This window comes from Bos javanicus, chromosome 21 (genome assembly GCF_032452875.1).
Source record: "Bos javanicus breed banteng chromosome 21, ARS-OSU_banteng_1.0, whole genome shotgun sequence".
NCBI lineage: Eukaryota > Metazoa > Chordata > Mammalia > Artiodactyla > Bovidae > Bos > Bos javanicus.
The window spans coordinates 6,936,392-6,959,432 of NC_083888.1; the positions used below are offsets into that span (position 1 = coordinate 6,936,392).

At 36.8% G+C, this 23,041-nt stretch overlaps 1 protein-coding gene across 4 annotated transcripts in view; it reads right to left on the reverse strand.

Moving 5' to 3' along the window:
• Positions 1-23,041, reverse strand: part of LRRC28 (leucine rich repeat containing 28) — a 193,629-nt gene that overhangs the window by 148,448 nt on the left and 22,140 nt on the right. For all 4 annotated transcript variants that reach the window (XM_061394269.1, XM_061394272.1, XM_061394273.1 and 1 more), the window contains exons 3-4: positions 20,542-20,582; positions 542-579 (exon numbers count right to left, since the gene is read on the reverse strand). In XM_061394269.1, the coding sequence (XP_061250253.1) occupies positions 542-579; positions 20,542-20,582 (79 nt within the window). The remainder of the gene's footprint in view (positions 1-541; positions 580-20,541; positions 20,583-23,041) is intronic.

A 23,041-nucleotide genomic window follows, 5' to 3' on the forward strand; every position in this document is an offset into this window, starting at 1 on the left:
TAATACTTAATATCCCTATCTCTGGTGCTGACATAATAGTAAAAGCATATATCAAATTAATTTTTTTAAACATTTTTATTGCAGTATAGTATCAAACAACATTCTATGAAGTAACACTTCTACCTTAATATAATATAAACTTTAAAAAGATTACAAATAAAAATGTTAAAACAATGTAAAAAACTACTTGAATAAATAATTCATGAAATGATATATAAAGTCTTTTTTATCTAACCAAAATGCTTAACTTGATTTAATAAACTAGAAGTTATTTTATTATTTACCCAATGTCAATTTATCTGATAATAATTTACTTAACCATTATAAATATTTTAGACTTAATAAATTTAATTGTAACTGTTAACTAGACTTACTAATTAGAGGGAAAAAAGCTTTGAAACTAATAATGATGTTTTATAATTAAAATTCCCTAATACTCCAACCAAAATAGGTTTAAAGAGACAATCTGTTCTACTATTATAAAGCACAGATTTAACTCTAGCACCTCCTAACTATTAGTAAAAACTGAAAGTGTATTTACCTTCCGGAACCACAACTATGTTATTTGAGTGAAGATACCTAGAAAAAAGAAGGGGAAAAAGTTATTATCGTTTAGTACTTCTGCTAGATAGTCACCCTGTAAAATGCTCACTTAGAAATTTATTGAATATAATAAAAGGACCAGACTTTCTTTCATACACTATTCTAAATGCATAGCACAAAATAATTAATAATACTTTGAGAATAATACTGTATGCTAGAATTGCAAATATTAAAATTATTTGCTAATTCAGTTTCTATTTTAAAAAGCATACACAATAAACAATTATTTCTTAAGCTCATAAAACACATTACTAGTTTAGTTCATTTTAAGTTATGAAGGTTTTCAGCAGAACACCTAATAATGTTAAGAAAAATCAACAACTACTGTGTATAAGGAAACACAACTTTTAATTTTTAAAGGATAACGTCACAAAATAATCAAATCAAAGATATTTCAAGACAGCTAGGAGAACCAAGAATGAAGTGATTAAACACTTATCATTTACAATATCTGTAGAAATACTCAATTGTCAAGATATACAATTTATTTCACAGCAAGCGGAATTTTGTAAACAAGAAATCAAATTCTTTCCTAAAAATAAAAAAGGTCTAACCCACTGACAAGTCCAGGCAAGCCTAAGTAAATAACATTCCCCACTGAAGTATCTCTAGCACTCTCTGGTGGAGACATCATGCAATTGTCAGCAGCCAACTATTAAGAACAAAACAATAGTGACCAATGAAAATCACACAATAATAATTTTAAAAATAAATCTGTATCACTGATTTTGAGACCAGAGAACTAGATTTTGATATAAACTATTTTAAGCAAAAGAGACACTGATGTATAGAACAGTCTTATGGACTCTGTGGGAGAGGGAGAGGGTGGGAAGATTTGGGAGAATGGCATTGAAACACGTAAAATATCATGTATGAAACGAGTTGCCAGTCCAGGTTCGATGCACGATACTGGATGCTTGGGGCTAGTGCACTGGGACGACCCAGAGGGATGGTATGGGGAGGGAGGAGGGAGGAGGGTTCAGGATGGGGAACACATGTATACATGTGGCGGATTCATTTTGATATTTGGCAAAACTAATTATGTAAAGTTTAAAAATAAAATTTAAAAAAAAACTACTATCTTATTATACTTCATAATCAATCTTCACATATTTTAAACAGAATTTAGTCCTCTATATTTTATAGCCTAATATCAAATGTTAAAAAGTCTAATTACAAAAAATAAGAAAGATACAAAATTAATAAATTTAAGAAGATTTCTATATGCTGGATTAAATCAATTTTGTGTGGGTATTAACCTTCTGGGCCTAACACAATTTAACCAATTAAACCATTCTATGATTCATTTTATTCCTTGCTTTGTGCACACAAAATGATTCCCTATTTTATTTTTTAAAATGTGTCTATATTTTAAGGTAAGTATTCTTTAAACATTACTCTTAGGAAGCAATATGTAATTACTTAGTCAGATTACTCTAAAAATTCTTTATGCCAGAAAACAGCATGTAATTATACACACACACGCGCACACACTATAAACACATATTTGCATGTGCTACACAAAAAGGCAGAGTGCCTAGACACCAAAACAGAGAGATAACTGATTTTTCTGTAATCTGCAAAATATGTGCTTCAGTTCTAGTTCTACCTATATCTGTTCAGTGCAGTTCAGTCACTCAGTCGTGTCTGACTCTCTGCAACCCCATGGACTGCAGCACACCAGGCCACCCTGTCCATCACCAACTCCCGGAGCTTACCCAAACTCATGTCCATTGAGTCAGTGATGCCATCCAACCATCTCATCCTCTGGTGTCCCCTTCTCCTGCCCTCAATCTTTCCTAGCATCAGGGTCTTTTCAAATGAGTCAGCTCTTTGCATCAGGTGGCCAAAGTACTGGAGTTTCAGCTTCAACATCAGTCCTTCTGATGAACACCCGGGACTGATCTCCTTTAGGATGGACTGGTTGGATCTCCTTGTAGTCCAAGGGACTCTCAAGAGTCTTCTCCAACACCACAGTTCAAAAGCATCAATTCTTCAGCACTCAGCTTTCTTTATAGTCTAACTCACATTTATACATGACTACTGGAAAAACCAAAGCTTTGATTAAATGGACCTTTGTGAGTAAAGTAATGTCTCTGCTTTTTAATATGCAGTCTAGGTTGGTCATAACTTTTCTTCCAAGGAGTAAGCCTCTTTTAATTTCATGGCTGCAGTCATAATCCGCAATGACTCTGCAGCCCCCCAAAATACAGTCTCTTACTGTTTCCACTGTTTCCCAATCTATTTGCCATGAAGCGATGGGACCGGATGCTGTGGTCTTAGTTTTCTGAATGTTGAGTTTTAAGCCAGGTTTTCACTCTTCTCTTTCACTTTCATCAAGAGGCTCTTCAGTCCTTCTTTGCTTTCTGCCATAAGGGTGGTGTCATCTGCGTATCTGAGGTTATTGATATTTCTCCCGGCAATCTTGACACCAGCTTGTGCTTCATCCAGCCCAGCGTTTCTCATGATGTACTCTGCATAGCGCAGAAGGATTGATGCTTTTGAACTGTGGTGTTGGAGAAGACTCTTGAGAGTGCCTTGGACTGCAAGGAGATCCAACCAGTCCATCCTAAAGGAGATCAGTCCTGGGTGTTCATTGCAAGGACTGATGCTGAAGCTGAAACTCCAATACTTTGGTCACCTGATGCAAAGAGCTGACTCACTGAAAAAGACCCTGATGCTGGGAAAGATTGAGGGCAGGAGGAGAAGGGGACAACAGAGGGTGAGATGGTTGGATGGCATCACCGACTCAATGGATATGGGTTTGGGTGGACTCCAGGAGTTGATGATGGACAGGGAGCCGTGGAGTGCTGTGGTTCATGGGGTCGCAAAGAGTCAGACACGATTGAGCAACTGAACTGACTCTACATATAAGTTAAATAAGCAAGGTGACAATATAACAGCCTTGACGTACTCCTTTCCCAATTTGGAACCAGTCTGTTGTTCCATGTACAGTTTTAACTGTTGTTTCTTGACCTGCATACAGATTTCTCAGGAGGCAGGTCAGGTGGTCTGGTATTTCCATCTCTAAGAATTTCCCACAGTTTGTTGTGATCCACACAGTGAAAGGCTTTGGCATTGTCAATAAAGCAGAAATACAAGTTTTTCTGGAACTCTCTTGCTTTTTCGATGATCCAACGGATGTTGGCAATTTGATCTGTGGTTCCTCTACCTTTTCTAAATCCAGCCTGAACATCTGGAAGTTCATGGTTCACATACTGTTGAAGCCTGGCTTGGAGAATTTTGAGCATTTCTTTGCTAGTGCATGAGATGAATGCAATTGTGCAAGAGTTTGAACATTCTACCTATATAAAAGGACTTTAAAATGTCTGAGTCAAAACAAGAACTAAATTATTCACTATTATCATTAAAATAAAGAAGTATATTTTAACACATTAAATTTATCTACATTATAATGAAGAAGCAGCAGTTTAGAATGTTCTCAATCCTGACGACACATAAGAATCACCAGTGGTCTTCAAAATATAGATGCCCAAGGCCATCTTAGGTTTTTCTGATGTGCAACCGATAACAATCATCCTTGGCAGAATGGATCAGAGAGTAGGTCCTGGAGCCAGACAGCGTGTACCTTTTTAGCCATGTGAGCAAGGGAAAATCAGTGACCTTTTCACTTTCTTAATCTAAGGAACTGGAGGATAATAGCGTCAAGAATATTGGGATATTGTAAGGATTAAATGAATCAATAAATGTAAAGCCCTTAGAAGAGAATTCAGTGAACCCCACTGTTATAGTTATTACTGTTATCATGAGTCATCTGTAATCAAAGGCTTGGCAATTTTAAGTCCCTTCTCTAAATTTTTGTAATTTCAAATTAGTTAAAATGGTGGTGTCTCAACCTAAGTGGTTTTCATCAAGCTGTTTCTTCTACTCAAAATGATGCATTCATTTTGTGAGAATGCATGACAATATAGCCACTTTGGGAAATGGTTGGCTGGTTTTTTTTAAATAAAATTATAGATATTTACTTAATAGTAATATGCCAAAGTCAGTGTCTTAATTTTGACAAAAGTTCTACAAAAATTGTATTAAGATGTTGACAACAGGAGAAACTGGATACCAGAACTCTGTATTTAGTATCTTTACAACTTTTCTGTAAATACAAAACTGTTCCAAATTAAAAATTTTTTTTAATTAAAGGAACAAGTCATTTATTTGCAGTCATGATTAAATAATAGGGACCAGATTTACCTAGTTGCTATAAGCAATAAGAAAACTGAATGTATTATATGAAACAATTATTTTCAGATACTGACAAGAGGCAGCTAAAGAGAGAGAAAACAAGTGAGGTGAGCAACTCACTTGTTGCTCACAAGAAATTGTGGCCAATTTGCCTAGAGGCAAATTGTGGACCGTGGATCCCAAACAAAGAATGCAAGTGTCACTGAGTTATGAAGATACACAGCAGTTCAGGGAACCCGAGGCAGCTGGACCTTGTGGACTACAGTTCTGGAGGAGAAGCACTACTGAAAAAAGAAAACAAGAAAACAAAACTTCAAGGCAACCTTTGACTCTTAGCTGAATTGTAAAATTCTAACAACTGAACAGTCCACAGAACTCATACAGGGCTAGAAAGCACTCAAGTTCTGAGCAGCAAGGGTACCAAATCCTTGTTGATCACTTTGTGCATTTAAATGAGATGCTCAAAAGGCATTCTGTGGGTAATAGGGCTAAACTATCCCTACAGTAGAGGTTACTCTAGACCTGTCCTAACAAAGCATAAAGACAGACCATGAAAGGATCAAACTAAATTGCAAATAATTTTAAAGCCAGAACAAAGCACCACAAAAAGGAAGACAACAAAGTGTAACACTCAACAATTAGCATTTATAAGGTCCAGCATCTAATGAAAAAGTGCTAAGAATCAGGAAAATATGACCAATAACCAGGATAAAAAATAGTTAACATAAATAGATCTGGTATGACACAGATAAAGCAATTAGCAAATAAAAACTTTAAAACATAAATAATAATTATACCCAGGTATTCAAAGAAAAACATTAACATTGTAAGACAAATGTTAACATATAAAGAAGACCCAAATAGCACTTCTAGAGATCAAATATAAAAAATAAAAATCCTACTAGGTGGGATTAACAGCAGATTAGATATTGAACCAGAAAATATTACTAACTCTGAAAATAGAGAAACATAATTTAATTTGCCCTAACTGAAGCACATTAAAAAAAATAAAGACTGAAAAGAACTGTAACAGTGTGTCAGTAATTATGGGACAATATCAAGCTAACAACAGGTAAGAGTCCCAAAAGTAGGGACCAGAGATAAGGGCATAGAAATAAATATCTAAAGAAATAATGTTTAAAAATTTCAAATTTGATGCAAGCTCTAAAGACACAACCTTTCAGGGATCACAGCCTTGTTGTGGTGAAGAGGCTTGTGTGATTCAATGAAGCTATAAGCCATGCCATGCAGGGCCACGCAAGACAGACGGGTCATGTTCTGAATGGAACAACTGATGGTGCAAATTTGGGAAAAGAGTAAGACAAGATGTATATTGTCACCCTGCATATTTAACTTATATGCAGAGTATATCCTGGGGCTTCCCAGGTGGCACAGTGGTAAAGACTCCTCGGGCTAATGCAGGAAAAGCCAGAGACGTGGGTTTGATCCCTAGATTGGGAAGATCTCCTGGAGAAGGAAATGGCAATCCACTCCAGTTTTCTTGCCTGGAAAATTCCATGGACAGAGGAGCCTGGCGGACTACAGTCCATGGGGTCACAAAGAATCGGACATGACTGAGTGACTGAGCAGGCACAGACACACAGAGTACATCATGCAAAACGCCAGGCTGTATGAATCACACGTTGAATCACGATTGCCAGGAGCAATAGCAACAACCTCAGATATGCAGATGATACTATTCTAGGGGCAGAAAGTCAAGAGGAACTAAAGAGCCTCTTGATAGGTATGCAAAGGGAGAGTGAAAAAGCTGTCTTGAAACTCAATATTAAGAAAACTAAGATGGGCATGCAGTCCTATCATTTCATGGCAAACAGAAGGGGAAAAAGAAGCAGCAGTGACAGATTTTCTTTTCTTGGGCTCCAAAATCACTGTGGATGGTTAACTGCAGCCAGGAAATTAAAAGATACTTGCTCCTCAGAAGGAAACCTCTGACAAATTTAGACAGTGTATTAAAAAGCAGAGACATCAGTCTGCTGACAAAGGTCCATATGGTCAAATCTATGGTTTTCCCAGTAGTCATGTATGGATGAGAGTTGGACAATAAAGAAGGCTGAGTGCCAAAGAACTGATGCTATAGAAGACTCTTGATAGTCCCTTGGACTGCCAGTCAATCCTAATGGAAATCAACCCTGGGTATTCATTGGAAGGACTGATGGTGAAGTTTAAACTCCAATATTTTGGTCACCTTATGTGAAGAGCTGACTCATTGGAAAAGACCCTGATTCTGAGAAAGATTGAAGGCAAAAGGAAACAGGAGCAGCAGAGGATAAGATGGTTAGATGGCATCACTGACTCAATGGACATGAATCTGAGCAAACTCCGGGAGATAATGGAAGACAGAGAAGTCTGGTGTGCTTCAGTCCATGGGGTCACGAAGCATCGGACACAGCCTGGTGACTAAACAATGACAACAACAAAGACAAAAACCCAAGATGCTCAACGAATGTCAAGGATAATCATATGTCAAGCAAATCCTAACAAATCATAACAAATTCCTGAAAACCAATATAAGAAATAGAAATTCTTCAAAGTAGCCCAAGGAGAAAAGACACTTTACATACTGTGGAAGAAATATAGGAATGTCTCTTCAGAAAGTATGCAAGCCAGAAGACAAAGACACCAAGAAAATGTTGAAAGGAAAGAAGTAACCGGCAACCAAGAACTCTAATTCCAGAAAACTATATATATGTGTGTGTGTGTGTGTGTGTATATATATCAGAATTAAGACGCAGAATGTAAAGTAAGAAACTAAACAACTTTTAGCAGAGTAAAACACTATACAACTTAAAAAGCAGAGACATTACTGACAAAGGTCTGTCTAGTCAAAGCTATGGTTTTTCCAGTAATCATGTATGGATGTAAGAGTTGGACTATAAAGAAAGCTGAGTGCCAAAGAATTGATGCTTTAGAACTGTGGTGTTGGAGAAGACTCTTGAGAGTTCCTTGGACTGCAAGGAGATAAAACCAGTCCATCCTAAAGGAGATCAGTCCTGAATATTCATTGGAAGGACTGATGCTAAAGCTGAAACTCCAATACTTTGGCCACCCAATGCAAAGGACTGACTCCTTGGGAAAGATCTGATGCTGGGAAAGACTGAAGACAGGAGGATATGGGGATGACAGAGGATGAGATGGTTGGATGGCATCACTGACTTGATGGACATGAGTTTGAGCAAGCTCCAGGAGTTGGTGATAGACAAGGAAGCCTGGCATGCTACAGTCCACGAGATTGCAAAGAGTCGGACACAACTGAGTGACTGAACTGAACTGAACTGAAGAACTCTAATTCCAGAAGGTAAAAATTATATATATATTTCAGAATTATGAAGACAAATGTAAAGTAAAAAAGTATACAACTTTTAGAGGAAAAAGGCAGAAGAAAATCTTTAGGGCCTAGGATTAGTATACTTGATACTAAAAACATGATACATAAAAGCAAAAATTGTTAACGTGGACCTCATCAAAAGATAAAACTTTCGCTCTGCAAAAGAACATGAAAATAGAAAGTATACAATGGGAGAAAATATTTGTAAACAACATATACAACCAAGGACTGGTTTCCAGAATATATAAAGAATTCTTAAAATTCTTACAACTAGAAAAAAGTACCCAAATAGAAAATGTACAATAGCCAAGAACAGACATTTCACTGAAGAAAAGATAAAGATGACAAGTATTTTAAAAGATGTCAAATGTTATTAGGCATTAGAGAAATACAAATGAAAATCACAATTAGATAAAACCACACATCTATCAAAATGAAGAAAAAAATGTTAAATAACGACATCAAAATAACACTGGTGCGATGTGGAGAAACTGGAACAATCACACTGCTAGGGGAGAATGTAAAATGGTATAGCCAACCTGAAAAATTATTTAGAAGTTTTTAATGAAACTACAAATTCAGATGAAAAGTGGCAGAGTAAGGACCTCCAAAAATTCTCTTTTCATAAAATTAACAAGAATACTGCCAAAAATTATTCATAAGCTACATGAATAAAACTTTAGAAGTTAAACTCAAAGAGCTGCAGTAACACAGGGAGGGTTTGTTTAAGGAAAGCAGCAAACATCCCAGTCAGAAGACTAGGCTGTGACCCTGGGGCATTTTACTTGCCCCGGCCCTATGCCCAGCTCTCCAGCACTGCGGAGCCTGGAAACATGCTGCAGTCGCTTTCCCCTTTACCTGCAGTGGCCTGGCCAGCACCGGGAGGGACAGACCCAAGCTGGAGTTCACTCCCAGAGAACTGTCATTTGACTGTCTCATGGTTCCCTGAAAGACCCCACTTGCAAGTCTGTTTTTAACTTGATCTGACTACAAGCTTGCCCAGTACAAAAACACTTTCCCCAGCTGAGATAAATTACAGGCAACTGTTTTAACTTCACTGCTGCCTAAGACAGTAGATAACAGCTGGAGCAAACAACAGACAACCAAAAACCTTAAACAAAAAAATTGGGGAAGGAGATTTACAGAGGAACTTTGAAAAACTGGCATATTTCTAGAAATATACAAGATCACATGCATGCCCAGAGTTGCACATATGCTCAGGAAAAGACCTGAGAAACCCTAAGCTCTCAACTCTGCTGAATTTGAAGCTCTTCATAAGAAATGAAGAAGGGCTTCCCCAGTGGCTCAGATGGTCAAGAATCTGCACCAATACAGTATACTAATGCATATATATGGAATTTAGAAAGATGGTAACAATAATCCTGTGTACGAGACAGCAAAAGAAACACTGATGTATAGAACAGTCTTATGGACTCTGTTGGAGAGGGAGAGGGTGGGAAGATTTGGGAGAATGGCATTGAAACATGTATAATATCATGTATGAAACAAGTTGCCAGTCTTCGATGCACAATACTGGATGCTTGGGGCTGGTGCACTGGGACGACCCAGAGGGATGGTATGGGGAGGGAGGAGGGAGGAGGGTTCAGGATGGGGAACACATGTATACCTGTGGCGGATTCATTTCGATATTTGGCAAAACTAATACAATATTGTAAAGTTTAAAAATAAAATAAAATAAAAAAAAAAAAGAATCTGCCTGCAATGCCGAAGACCTGGGTTTGATCCCTAGGTTGGGAAGATCCCCTGGAGTAGGGATTGGCTACGCACTCCAATATTCTTGCATGGAGAATCTCATGGACAGAGGAGCCTGGCAGGTTACAGTCCATAGGGTGGCAAAGAGTCAGACACGACTAAAGTGATTTAGCACGTATAGCACACATAAGAAGTGAAGTCTAAAGCAAAGCTGTCAACTGTCCACCTAACTGAGAGGGGAAGGTATGCCACAATACATACACAGAGACCTCAGCAAGGACTGGGAGACTTAGCAGATTCAGGTAGTTAAAGAAATCTCTGCTTAGTCATTAGCTGACCACGAAAGTAACTGACCAGATACTTAAAAAAAAAAAAAAGAACAAAAAGGAAAGGGAAAAAAAAAAAAGAACAGAGAGTAGAGGAACTCATTCTATAAGGCCAATACAATTGTGATACCAAATCCAGACAAAGACATAACAGAAAAGAAGACTACAGACCATTATCTCTTATGAATACAGATGTAAAAATCTTCAACAAAATACTAGCAAGCCAAATCCAGCAACATATAAAAAGGATTATACTCCATAAGCAAATGAAAATTATCCCCAGTAACGCACAGCTGGTTCAACACACAAACAATAAAAACATATGATCATCTCAATAGGTGAAAGAAGGAAAGATTATCTGATAAAATCAAATACCTTTTATACTAAAAACAGAAAATAAAGTATAGAAGAGAATTTCCTCAATTACATATGGGGACCTATGAAAAATCTAAAGCTAACACACTTAATGGCAAAAGACTAAAACCTTTCCCCCTATGATCAACACAAAGATGTCTAGTCTCTTCACTTCTATTTAACATTCTATATTCTAGCCAGGGCAACTAAGCAAGAAAAAGAATTAAAAGGTACATAGATCAGAAAGGAAGAAATACAACTCTTAATTGGTAGATGACTTGCTCTTGTTTACAGAAAACTGAAAGGAATTCAACAAAAACAAGAAAGAGCTAATAAATGAGTCTGGCAAAGTTGAAGGATATAATATCAATATATAAAAATCAACTGTACTTTTATACTGTTGTTGTTTTAGTTACTAAGTCGTGTCTGACCTTTGCATCCCCATGGACTGAAGCCTGCCAAGCTCCTCTGTTCATGGGATTTCCTAGACAAGAATTTTTATATACTAGGCACTAAACAATTATAAAGGGAAATTAAGAATATAATTCTATGTACAAAAACATCAAAAAGAATAAATTTAGCAGAAGAAATTCAGTATTTTTACACTAAAGTGTTCAATGTTCAAACTATAAAATTGTTGAAAGAAACTGAAGACCTAAATAAACAGAAAGATATCCCACATTCATGGATTAGAAGACATAATACTGTTAGGATGGCAATAATCCACAAACTAATCTAAAGAGTCAATGCAATCATTATCAACAATAACAGTTGGCTTTTTTTTTTTTTTAATAAATTGAGAAGCAGATCTTAATATTCACATGGAAGTGCAAGGGATTTAGAATAGCTAAAATCATTTTGAAAAATAAGAATAATGTTGGAGGATCCATATTTCTCAATTTCTAAACCTATCACAAAGCTAGAGTAATCAAGTCTCTGTGGTACTGGAAAAAGATAAGACATATAGATCAACAGAACAGAATTGAGAATCAAGAAATATGCCTATGTGCCTACGTGCCCTGGGAAAAGAACAGCCGTCTCAATAAATGGTGGTAAGATAACTAGATATCCCACACAAAAATAGAACTTTAGATCTCTACATCACATCATACGCAAAAACTAACTCAAAATGTATCAAGACCTAAATGTAAAAGCTAAAAGTATACAATTTAAGTAAGAAAATGGAGGTAAATCTTCATGACACTGGATTAGAAAGTCTTTCAGACATGATAACAAAACACAAGCAATTTATCAAAAAATGTAAAAGATAAATCACACAGATGGGAGAAAATATTTGCAAATCATATATATGATAAGGGTCTAGTATCTCAAATATATAAAACACTCTTAGAACTGAACAACAAAAAGACAACTATTATAATTTTTAAATGGACAACAGGTTTGAATAAATATTTCCCCAAAGAAACTACATAAATGACCAATAAGCACATGAAAAGACATGATTAGTCATTAGAAAAAATACAAATGAAAACTATAAGAAATCAATTTACACATCCTAGGGTGACTATAATCAAAAGTACAGAAAATAACAAATGTTGATGGCAACGTGGAGAATCCTCACATATTGTTGGTAGAACTACAAAATAGTACAGCCTCTTTGGAAAACAGTTTGGCAGTTCCTCAAAGGTTAAACATAGAGTTACCACTGCAATCCACTCCTAGGTAGAAACTCCAGAGAACTAAAAATAAATGTTCATAATCAAACTTCTACATAAATGTTTACAACTGCATTATTCACCATAGCCAAAATGTGGAGATAAGCCAAATGTCTACTGTAAAAAATGGATAAACAAAATGCTGTATATCCATGCGATGGAATATTATTCAGCCATAAAAAGAATGGATTCTGAAATATGCTGCGATATAGATGACACATGCTACGCTAAAACAGCCAGACATAAATAGTCACATATTGCATGATGGCATCTATATAAAATGTCCAGAATAGGAATATCCATAGAAATAGAAAGCAGATTATTGGCCACTAGGGAGTTACAAGGAATTAGGAGAGGGGAATGATTATTCATGATCATTTAGGGTGATGAAAATGTTCTGGGTTAGACAGTGATAATGGTTGCTCAATCTTGTGTATATACCAAAACCAATGAACCATACACTTTAAAAGTGTATGATTAAATTTTTATGTAAATCATATTTCAATTTAAAAAATGAAACAAAGAATTTTCATATGCTTCAGCAATTAAACTCTTAAGCATTTATCTCAGAGAAATGAAAACTTACTCATATGCCAAAAAGCATGTACATGAATGTTCATAGGAGCTTTATGCATAATAGCTAAAAATGAAACTAATATGTCCTTCAGTAGGTGAATGGACAAACTCTATTACATCCATACTGTGAAACATAACTCAGCAACATAAAGGAACTACTGCTACATGCCACTACTTACATATGTCTCAGGGGAATTATGCTGAATGAAAAAAAAAGCTAGCCCTGAAAGGTTACATACTGTATGATTTATAAAACATAAAAAGTTAAACTGACCAAGTCATAGAGATGGAGAACAGAGTAGCAGTTGCCACAGTTTGGGGACACGGGGAATGTGATTATAAAAGGGTAAAAAATTAGGAAAACGGAATAATATCAGTAGATTGTAGTACTGTCAATTTCCTGGTGGTGATCTTATACTATAGTTATGTAAGACATGAACACTGGTAGAACCTAAAAGAGTACACAAGGATGTTTATGAATTACTTCTTATGTGTGATACCACCATTATCTCAAAGCAAAAAGTTGAATTTTTTTTTAAAAAAAAGGACAAAAGAAGACTTTTTTTCAAGCAAACCAAATCTGATAGAATATAGAAACTAATATAAAAAGACATTTTCTCATTTTTAAGTTTCTTTAAGAATTCAAATGCAAAATTTATTTAACAGTGTATTTCACCAGATACCAATTTTATCTCTCAGCTACAAATCTACCTGTTATGACATTTATAGGAGCTGGACCCTGTCAAAATTTCTCCTTTGCTAACTGATCTAATGTTAGGCCTAACGTTACCAAAAGAAGGTGTTAGAGTGACTCTGCAAGATGAGAATAGCAGGAAGGCACCTCTCCAGGTCCAGTCCTCTTTCCATTTTTTATTCCACTCAGAGCCAAGCCCCAGCAGCCCTCCTGGACCACTTTAAGCCACATCTCAACCACGAACGCCCCAAGCTGACGTCAGTTTTGCAGCATCTTTGGCTGTTATCCTCAGGCCACACTCCTTACCCAACAACACTCTTCTATAAGCAACTTCAACTGGCCTCACGTAACCGTCTTCCCCCACCCACAGCCACTGCTGCACTGGTTCTGCCTTGTTCTCAGGCAGCTGCCTTCCCCTCGTCAGGCTGCTTTTAATATGCCAGCTCCGGATTACAAGTACTACTCCTGCAACAGTGAGATGACGTTACAGATCTGCTCTGGCCTAAATCAGATGGCAAGGCTCTTCACCACGTGAATGCTATATGCTTTGTGGCAGTCATATCTTCTTTGAAGAGGTCTAACCTCAGCCTAGGGTTTGGAACTCTCCTAAGTCTTTAGACCCTTCACTGTCCAATTCTCTAGGTACAGATCTACTTTTTTGTACTCACTAATTCTGAGTACCATGGAGTCCTTTTTAACCTCTTTTAGTAGTTAATAACATTTTACTAATTAACAATTCTTTAATTTTCCCTGCTTCAATTAGTGGTATAGTTTCTAACTGGACCTTGACTGATATCTATGGTTTACACATACATAGATCTCTCTCACAACACTCACACACATGTAAAACACAGGACGACAGCACAAAGGATAGGAGGGATGAACTGAATGTACCGATCCAAGGTTCTTATATTAAATGTGAAGTAGTATGTTATGTGAAGGTAGATTATAATAGGTTAAAGAAACATAAACCTTTCAATATTGAAATGAAGTAGAGTTAATAAATCAATAATGGTAATAAAACATAATCCTAAAATAACACTGAAATAATTTAAAAGAAGGAAACTAAAGGGGAAAAATAACAGAGAACAGTTGGGACAAATAGAAAAAACAATTGTTAAGATGGTGAACTTAAACTCAATCCTATCAGTAATCATATTAAACATAAATAGTCTAAATATTCCAGTGGAATGATCCATATTGTTAGACTGGTCAAAATCAAAGAACCAACTAATGCTGACTTCAAGAAACCCATGTGAGTTATAAAGGCAAAAACAGATTCAAGTAAAAGAATGTGAGTTTCAATTCCAGGACAGCAGAATGAACTCCTACTAGACTGGTGCTCTGACAACTAAAACACTGAAAAGCACACACAGACAAAATGAACCTAAGGCACTGCAACAGTAAACAAAAAAGCCAGTTCTGGAAGAGAGACAAAAACTGAAGCATGACACTAGGTAAATCTGAGTTTCATCTTTTTTTCTTAATAGCATTTGGTCTAAGGAAAGGGACAAACAGTGGCTAAAATTCCAAAAGAAAACTGCAGTCTTGCTAGCCAAAATGAGGACAGAGTTCAGGGCAACGATGGTCCCTGACAAACAGAGAATACCAGAAAACAAACAAACAAACAGGGAGGGGAAACCCCAAATCCTATGTATAAACTTTGCCTGAATCAGTGCCTTATTCCAAAACCATTCGTACTGGAAAAAACTATAACTAAAGACAAAAGAACTGGACTGAGATCTCAGTTGCCTTCCAAAAGGCCCTTTACTGTTTTGAGTCAACCAGGGAAACCACTGAAGCAAAACATCAACACTCTTCAAAGAAATTAACAGATTTTAGTATCTAAAACACATATCCTCAATTGTCAGGCTATAACCTAAAATTACTTAACATATGAACACTCAGGAAAATGTCAATGACGACAAACAATGTATAGCAACCCCAAGGCAACTCTGATGTTGGGAATTAGCAGACAACTCTCTAAAAGTAGTTGTTATAATTATGCACAGTGGTCTAAAGTAAAATATGTCTTAATGAAAAGATAAGGACATCTTAGCAGAGAAACAGAAACTAAGAAAGGATGAAAGAAAGAATATTCTAGAACTGAAATGCTTACTGGATAAAGGTGAATAAAAGAATATAACACACTGTTTTGATTACTGTAGCTCTGAAATACTATCTGAAGTCTAAAAGGGTTATACCTCCAGCTTTGTTCCTTTTTCCTTAGGATTGCTTTGGTAAGCCTGAGTCTTTTGTAGTTCCATATAAATTTTAGGATTATTTGTTCTACTTCTGTGAAAAATGTCATGGGTAACTTGATAGGTATCACAATTAAATCTGTAGATTGCTTGCGCGGTATGGCTATTTTAACTATATTAATTCTACCAATTTAAGATCTTGGAGACAGATCAATATAAATGATTCAATCTAAGTGCAGAGAAAAAAAGGAGGAAACATGAAGTCCCTGAGAGGTATGTAGGACAATATCAACAAGATATATGTAAACTGAATCCAATGAAGAGAGAGAGGAAAAGGTGCATAAAAAGTATTTGAAGAAATAATGGTTGAAAATGTCCCAAATTTGGTAAAAGACATAAATTCACTGATTCAAGTAGCTCAGCAGATTCCAAGATAAATAACAAAGAATATTATACCAAGGCACATCACAGTTAAATTGCTAAAAGCCAAGATCAAAAGAAAATCTTCAAAGAAGTCAGAGAAAAATGATATATTACACACATGTGGAGAATGATGAAAATTCCACTGACTTCTTATGAGAATCTATGGAGATCTGAAGATAGTCAAATACTTTCAAGAAGCTCAAAAAAATAAAAACTGTCAATCCAGAATTGAACTGCCATTGTGTAGATTACTCAGCTTGGAGTCTTATGTTGCAATCTTCTTCATCTTCATGACTGGTTCACCTTTTTGCCTGAAGGCCTCAAGGATTTTTCCATTAGATTTAAAGTCTGAAAAAATGTCACACCCATTACTAATAAAAAAATTCTTGAGAAAGCAGGAATTAATAGTGTGGTAGGCAGCACCTAGGATGGTCCCTGGTGGTCCCCACTCCTCGGCATGCAGGCCTTGTGTAACGGCCTCCCCTTGAGTGTCACAGCAAGTGATGCGATGCCACTTCCATGATTAGACTAGAAAGGGGCAAGGGCTCCGCTCTCACATACTCTTCTGCTTGCTCACTCTGATCGAAGTCAGCTGCCATGTTGTGAGCTACATAATAGAGGCTAAGTGGTGATGAACTAAGGGAGTTCTCTGGCCAACAGCCAGCTAGGAACTGACGCTCTCAGTCTAACAACCTGCAAGGAATTGGTTGAATCCTGCCAACAACCGTATGAGTGAACACAGATAGAGGATCTTTCCTCAGTTGAGCTTTCAGGTAAGCCAGCAGCCCTGGGCAACAATCTTGATTAAAGCCTTGAGAGAGACGCTGAAGCAAAGGGATCCAGCTAAGCCAAGCCCAGATTCTGGACCTTCAAAAAATACGAGAGAATAAGTGTTTATTCTTTTAACTACCCCTACACTTTAAGCAACTACATTTTGAGATAACCTGTAGAGCAGCAATAGATTATTAACACAGATGGATATTTACTTAACACATAAGAATTGTGTTAACTGTAAGGCCAGCATCTTTCTTAGTGGATGAAACCTGGAGATATTCCCACTAAGGTCTTAAAGAAGACAAGGATGCCTACTACCTCAAATACTATTTTACACTGCTCTGGAGAAGGACTAGTCAATGCAATCAGAATAGAGAAAATAAAGATTTGGAAAAGAAGACATAACACTGTATTTTCAGACATGAGAGTAGAGTATACCTGGAAAACTCTGGAGAATCCATGATTAACTCAAACAATAGAAGATTTCAGGAAGGAGCAAGATATAAAGTTAATATGCAAAAAACCATAGTGCTCCTATAACAAAAATTACCTAGTTAGAAGATATAACAGATAAGAAAAATCATTTACACAGCAAAAAAATTAAACATTTAGGAAAAAACTATTAGAAATGTTCAAAACCTATATGGAGAAAAATATAAAGTTATATATTAAGGATAGAAAAGTAGGGCTAAAAAATGTTAATACATCCCTGTTCTTAGAAATATATACTAAAGTAGTTAGGGGTGAAAAACCATGCTTCATAAAAAAATAAATACACATATAATATATATAAGAGAATGAAAACAAAACCTTGATAAACCAAATAGGGCAGAACATCACTGAAGATATTTAAAGTGAACCTAGTCCAGAAGAAACTATCAAACAAAACATCTACTTCAAAAATCCAGACGACTTAAAAAAAAAAAATCTTGAGGGGAAATTGGGATAATTTAAATATGAACTGTATATTAGATGATATTATTGAATTAATACTACTTTTCTTAGACCTAAAAATAATAAAATTATGTGCAAGAATGTCTTTATTCTTAGATACATAGGGGCTTCCCAGGTGGCACTAGTGGTAAAGAATCCACCTGCCCGAGACGTGGGTTCCATCCCTAATCAGGGAAGACTCATTGGAGTAGGAAATAGCAACCTATTCCAAAATTCCATGGTCAGAGGAGCCTGGTGGGCTACAGTCCATGGGGCCACAGAGAGTCAAACACAACTGAGTGTGCACACGGACACACACACACTATAATGTGTGCAATTTGTGTGTAAGAGAGAGAGGGAGAAAGGAAAGGAAAAGGCGGAAAGAGGGGCAGTAAAGAGAGAGTAGAAGGGGAAGAGAGGAAGGAAATGAAGCAAAATGTTAACTGGTTACATTTAGGTGAAGCCTGTCCTTGAACAAGAGGGTTTAAAGTGCACAGGTCCAATTACATTCTGATTTTTTTTCAACAAATTTCTACTAAGTACTACACCATCCAAGCTTGTGTGAGTCCACAGATGTGGAACTATGGATGTGGATGGTAGGGAAATTAAAAAGTCTTGTTTAGGCTTCAGAGACAAAGCAGAGCAGGCCTCTGACCTTGCTTCTAACCTGCCTGGACACTGCCCTGACTGTGAGTGACTGCCTTCTGTGAGTGCAAGACTGGCAGCATCATAGATAAGACAGGGGATGAATCTTGAGATTGTTGAGCCTCTGGGGGCGAGCTGGCCAACCAAGCCCCAGGTTTAAAAACATTCCAAGTTTTACGCATTAACATGAAATCAGAACTGCTATTTGCTCACAGATTGATGATTGCCTCTGGGATTGTAAGTGGGAACCCGAACTGCGATCTCTAAAGTCTAACCCACTGAGCGGACATGCTGCCTGGGACATTTTCCCAATTGAGACTCCCGATGTGCTGTGTCATGGGACTTTCCACTGCTGTTTGAGTCTGGATGTTGGTGAGAATTCAGTTTGGTGATGTATCCTCCGCTGTTTCTATTTCTCTTTTCTTTTAATGTTAGTATATTGAAATTAAGCTAGATAATTCTCTAATAAATATTGGTTATTATTTATTTGTATGGAACAAGTATATGTATGGATGTGAGAGTTGGACTATAAAGAAATCTGAGGGCCAAAGAATTGATGCTTTTGAACTATGGTGTTGGAGAAAAATCTTGAGAGTCCCTTGGACTACAAGGAGATTTAACCAGTCAATCCTAAAGGAAATCAGTCCTGAATATTCATAGGAAAGACTGATGCTGAAGCTGAAACTCTAATACTTAGGCCACCTGATGAGAAGAACTGACTCACTGGAAAAGACCCTGATGCTGGGAAAGACTGAAGGCAGGAGGAGAAGGGGATGACAGAGGAAGAGATGGTTGGATGGCACCACCAACTCGATGGACATGAGTTTGAGTAAGCTCCGGGAGCTGGTGATGGACAGGGAGGCCTGGCGTGCTGCAGTCCATGGGGTCACAAACAGTAGGACACAACTGAATGACTGAACTGAACTGATAGAACAAGCGGCTCATTTTGTTAACAAATCCTTTGAACCTGAGACAAAAGTGAAAACTTTTGGCAAAACAATGGGGGACTATAAAGTTATACCTGGATTTTCAACTATGAGAGGGTGGCACCTCTAAGCTCCACGTTAGATCAACTGTATGGATGTTCATTGTACTATGCTTCCAACTTTTTTGTTGGTCAGAATTTTTTCAAAAATAAAAGGTTGGGTAAAATGACAGAGACTTCTGGCTTATGATAAAGGTGTAAAATTAGCTCTCTCTAATTTACCTCCTGAAAATCATGCCAAATAATAAAAAGAACAAGAAAAGGTGATGCAAATTCCTCCCTCGACAAAATTAGGAGGCAGGTAGAAAGAAAGGGAAATACAAGATATGGAAATTTCTTATCTTCCTTAGTCAAGAGATAAAGTTGATATACTAAAAACAAAGGTGTAAATGCATTTTAAAAAGATACATTATTTAGTATTATGGAGGTAATCATCATAAGAACTAAAACAAATGTAGGATGTAGGGAAGGAGGCTTTTACTCTATATTTTAAATCTTTTATACCATCAGGCTGTTTATATCAGTAGCATATGTAGTAGTAGTAGTAACAATACTAACAATCACATGCTAAGTCGCTTCAGCTGTGTCCCACTCTGCAACCCCATGGACTGTAGCCCTCCAGGCTCCTCTGTCCATGGGATTTTCCAGGCAGGCAGGAATATTGAAGTGGGTTGCCATTTCCTTCTCCAGGGGATCTTCCTGACCCAGGTATCAAACCCACACCTCTTATGTCTCCTGCACTGGCAGGTGGGTTCTTTACCATTAGTGCCAACTGGGAAGCCCAATACTCCCAATTCCATGGACTATCCAAAGGATTCTGTGACCAAGATGCTGCAAGAAAAAAAAAAACGTATCTTTCATCATCTTTACTACCCTGAAGTAAGATATTTAAAACATAAATGTAAATGGTAAGATACTTTAAAATACTATTGGGTTTAGCAGAACCACAGGTCTACCTACATGAGCACCATGATCATAATACCAAAAAATAATAAATTAATACATTAAAATATTCCCTGTAATTTAAAATAACTTAAAATTATGTCCATTCTTGTTTTTTTAAAAAAAAAAAATTTGAATAAACAGACTCACAGTTCCACAAGGTTTGGAAGCTTCTGAGCAAGGTTTTCTGGCTGAAAATTAAAAACTCAGAATTAAATTTTATTTTTGAAAAATGTATAAACATTTCTAAACAGCTTAAATACAAGTACTACCTTTTGAAGGGCTGTAAATTTAGAGAAAATGTGAAAATAATACATCAGCAGGTCTGGGTTTATGCTTACATAGATCAAACTACAATTTAAACGTATACATCTGAACACTGAAAATCCATATCCCTTGGAGAAACCAGACCTCATATTCCATGGTCACAGAAGAAATAAAAATGTTTTAACAGACACAGAGGGAATAGCACCATGTGACGCTGGGGCCAAAGGGGGGAGGGATGGAGCTACAAAGCCAAGGAACACCGCTGGTAAAGCATCCCGCCCCGCCCCTGGGAGCTCAGAGAAAGGAGGCTCTTCCTCCAAGCCGTGAGAAGGAACCAACCCAACCAACACCATGGTTTGGAACTTCTGTCCTCCAGAACTGTGAGACAGTAAATTTCTGCATTTTAAGCCACCTAGCCTGTGTAATTCGTTACAGTAGCCCTAAATATAATACTATCAACCCCTTGTCAAACCAAAATCCCAAACTACTCCTGAGGAGAAAGGAACTGAAATCGCAGAGGGCCAGATACCAAGATATAACTAAACTCAGAATAAACAGAGTAAGGTGGAGCTCAGGTGTCCTAAGGGAGGTCATATCTGGACCAGGTTCTAAGTTCTGAGTAGGAGTGTGATGTGACAAGGACAGGAAGCAGGCCACAGGGAGGAGGGGAAGGGAGATGGGGCTAGGCCCTGGGTAGAAGGAAAAGCCTCCTGTCAGCCTGCGTGTCTCTCTCTCTCTCTCTTCTCTCTCTCACACACACACACACAGACATGAATTGTCAAGACTGAAAGAGCACACTGAGTCAGGAGTAACATTTTTTTATTCTACACTAAAACATACTGTAGAATTAAGCTAGATATCAATAACAAAGAATCAGGAATGGTTTTTTAAAAGCAATTATGACTAACTTGAGGCTTGAAAGACTTAACTATCAGAGGTTGCCATGGAGTAGGGAGGAGGAGAGTTCTGGTTAGCTTTCTAGGCACATGAATCAACATGTGAAAAGACAAGAGAGACAGGTGTGTTTAAGAAATCACAAACACAGTTTGTTCTACTGTAACTGCCTGGCAGCACTCATGACAAAATCTTACATTTCAAAAGCACTTATAAAAATAATTGTGTCAATAGAAAAATAAAAGTTTGGGGGATTTGTAACAAGTAATTTTTCTTACAGGAGCTTAGGAACAGTGATTATCATTAGGAAAAGGATAGTGCTGTTATTCTCCATCTATTTTTATATCATCTGAATCTTTAATAATGAGCATATATGTCTTTTAAAATTAAAAAAATTAAAATCAAATTTAAAATTTACTATATAAATTGTTACACAATTGAGGAATCAATCACATTATATGTAACTTAGGTTCTAAACACTCAATAAAAGAAATGCCATTAGTTTGGTATTTCTGGTATATCTGGGCCACAGAGAATAAAGGTATATAATTTTGAAGACAGTACCAAGGAATAGTTCACTAGGGTCTTATATTTTATACTGAGGAAAAACTATTTTTTAAAAATCTTGAACACAATGGTTTATTTTAATCAAGGAGACAAAGTTATTAATTTCATATTGGCATACTGATGTATTTACTTAGCAGCAGTATCCCAAATTAGTTACATATATAATAGCCTTCACACTTTCATAATAACCAAATAGCACTGAATCTAAATACTGTTTTGAAGTCAGTGAAACATTTATTAAGTTTCCACTTTTGATAAAACCACTTTTAGTTTTCAAATGCCGAAGCTGTGATTCCTTTTCCCCTATGTTTTGACATCAATATCTGCAATGAGGTCCTTCATGACAAGTCTTTCCTTGAGTGCTGCTCTTGGATCTAAGTTTCCAAAATGTTTCTTTTAGTACTGGTACCTCCCCTAGTAAGAGGAATATACACTTCCACCTGTGGGGATACTTACAAGACATTCCAGGCAAACTAAAGCACTGAGGGGATGCGAGAGGAGAGGTAAGAAGCTTTCTGGCTGTGCCTCTTAAAAAGAAAAGGCTTATCTGGAAAAGAAATGCTATTAGAACCTCAACTTGTTTGATCTGCTATAATATCAATACCATATCTGGCTGATTACAGGACCCATGGTCATTCTTTACAGATGCCTTCTTGGCTCTTACCAGAGAGTATTGCAATTTTTCCATGACCAACTAGTTACCTCTGTGAGATATTTCCCTACACACACAATTAAGCACTGCATAATGTTTCTGCTGCCATTACTGCATCGCTATATTTTTACGAGTAAGTACACTGTGTTTTAATTTAAAAACAAGCACACCAACCTTGAGAAAATTGGCAGTTCATTAGGATGCTGGGTTCAAAAAAAAAAAAAAAAAAGCAAAAAGCCTGGTAAAGAATCAGCCTGCTGCATAGGCTGT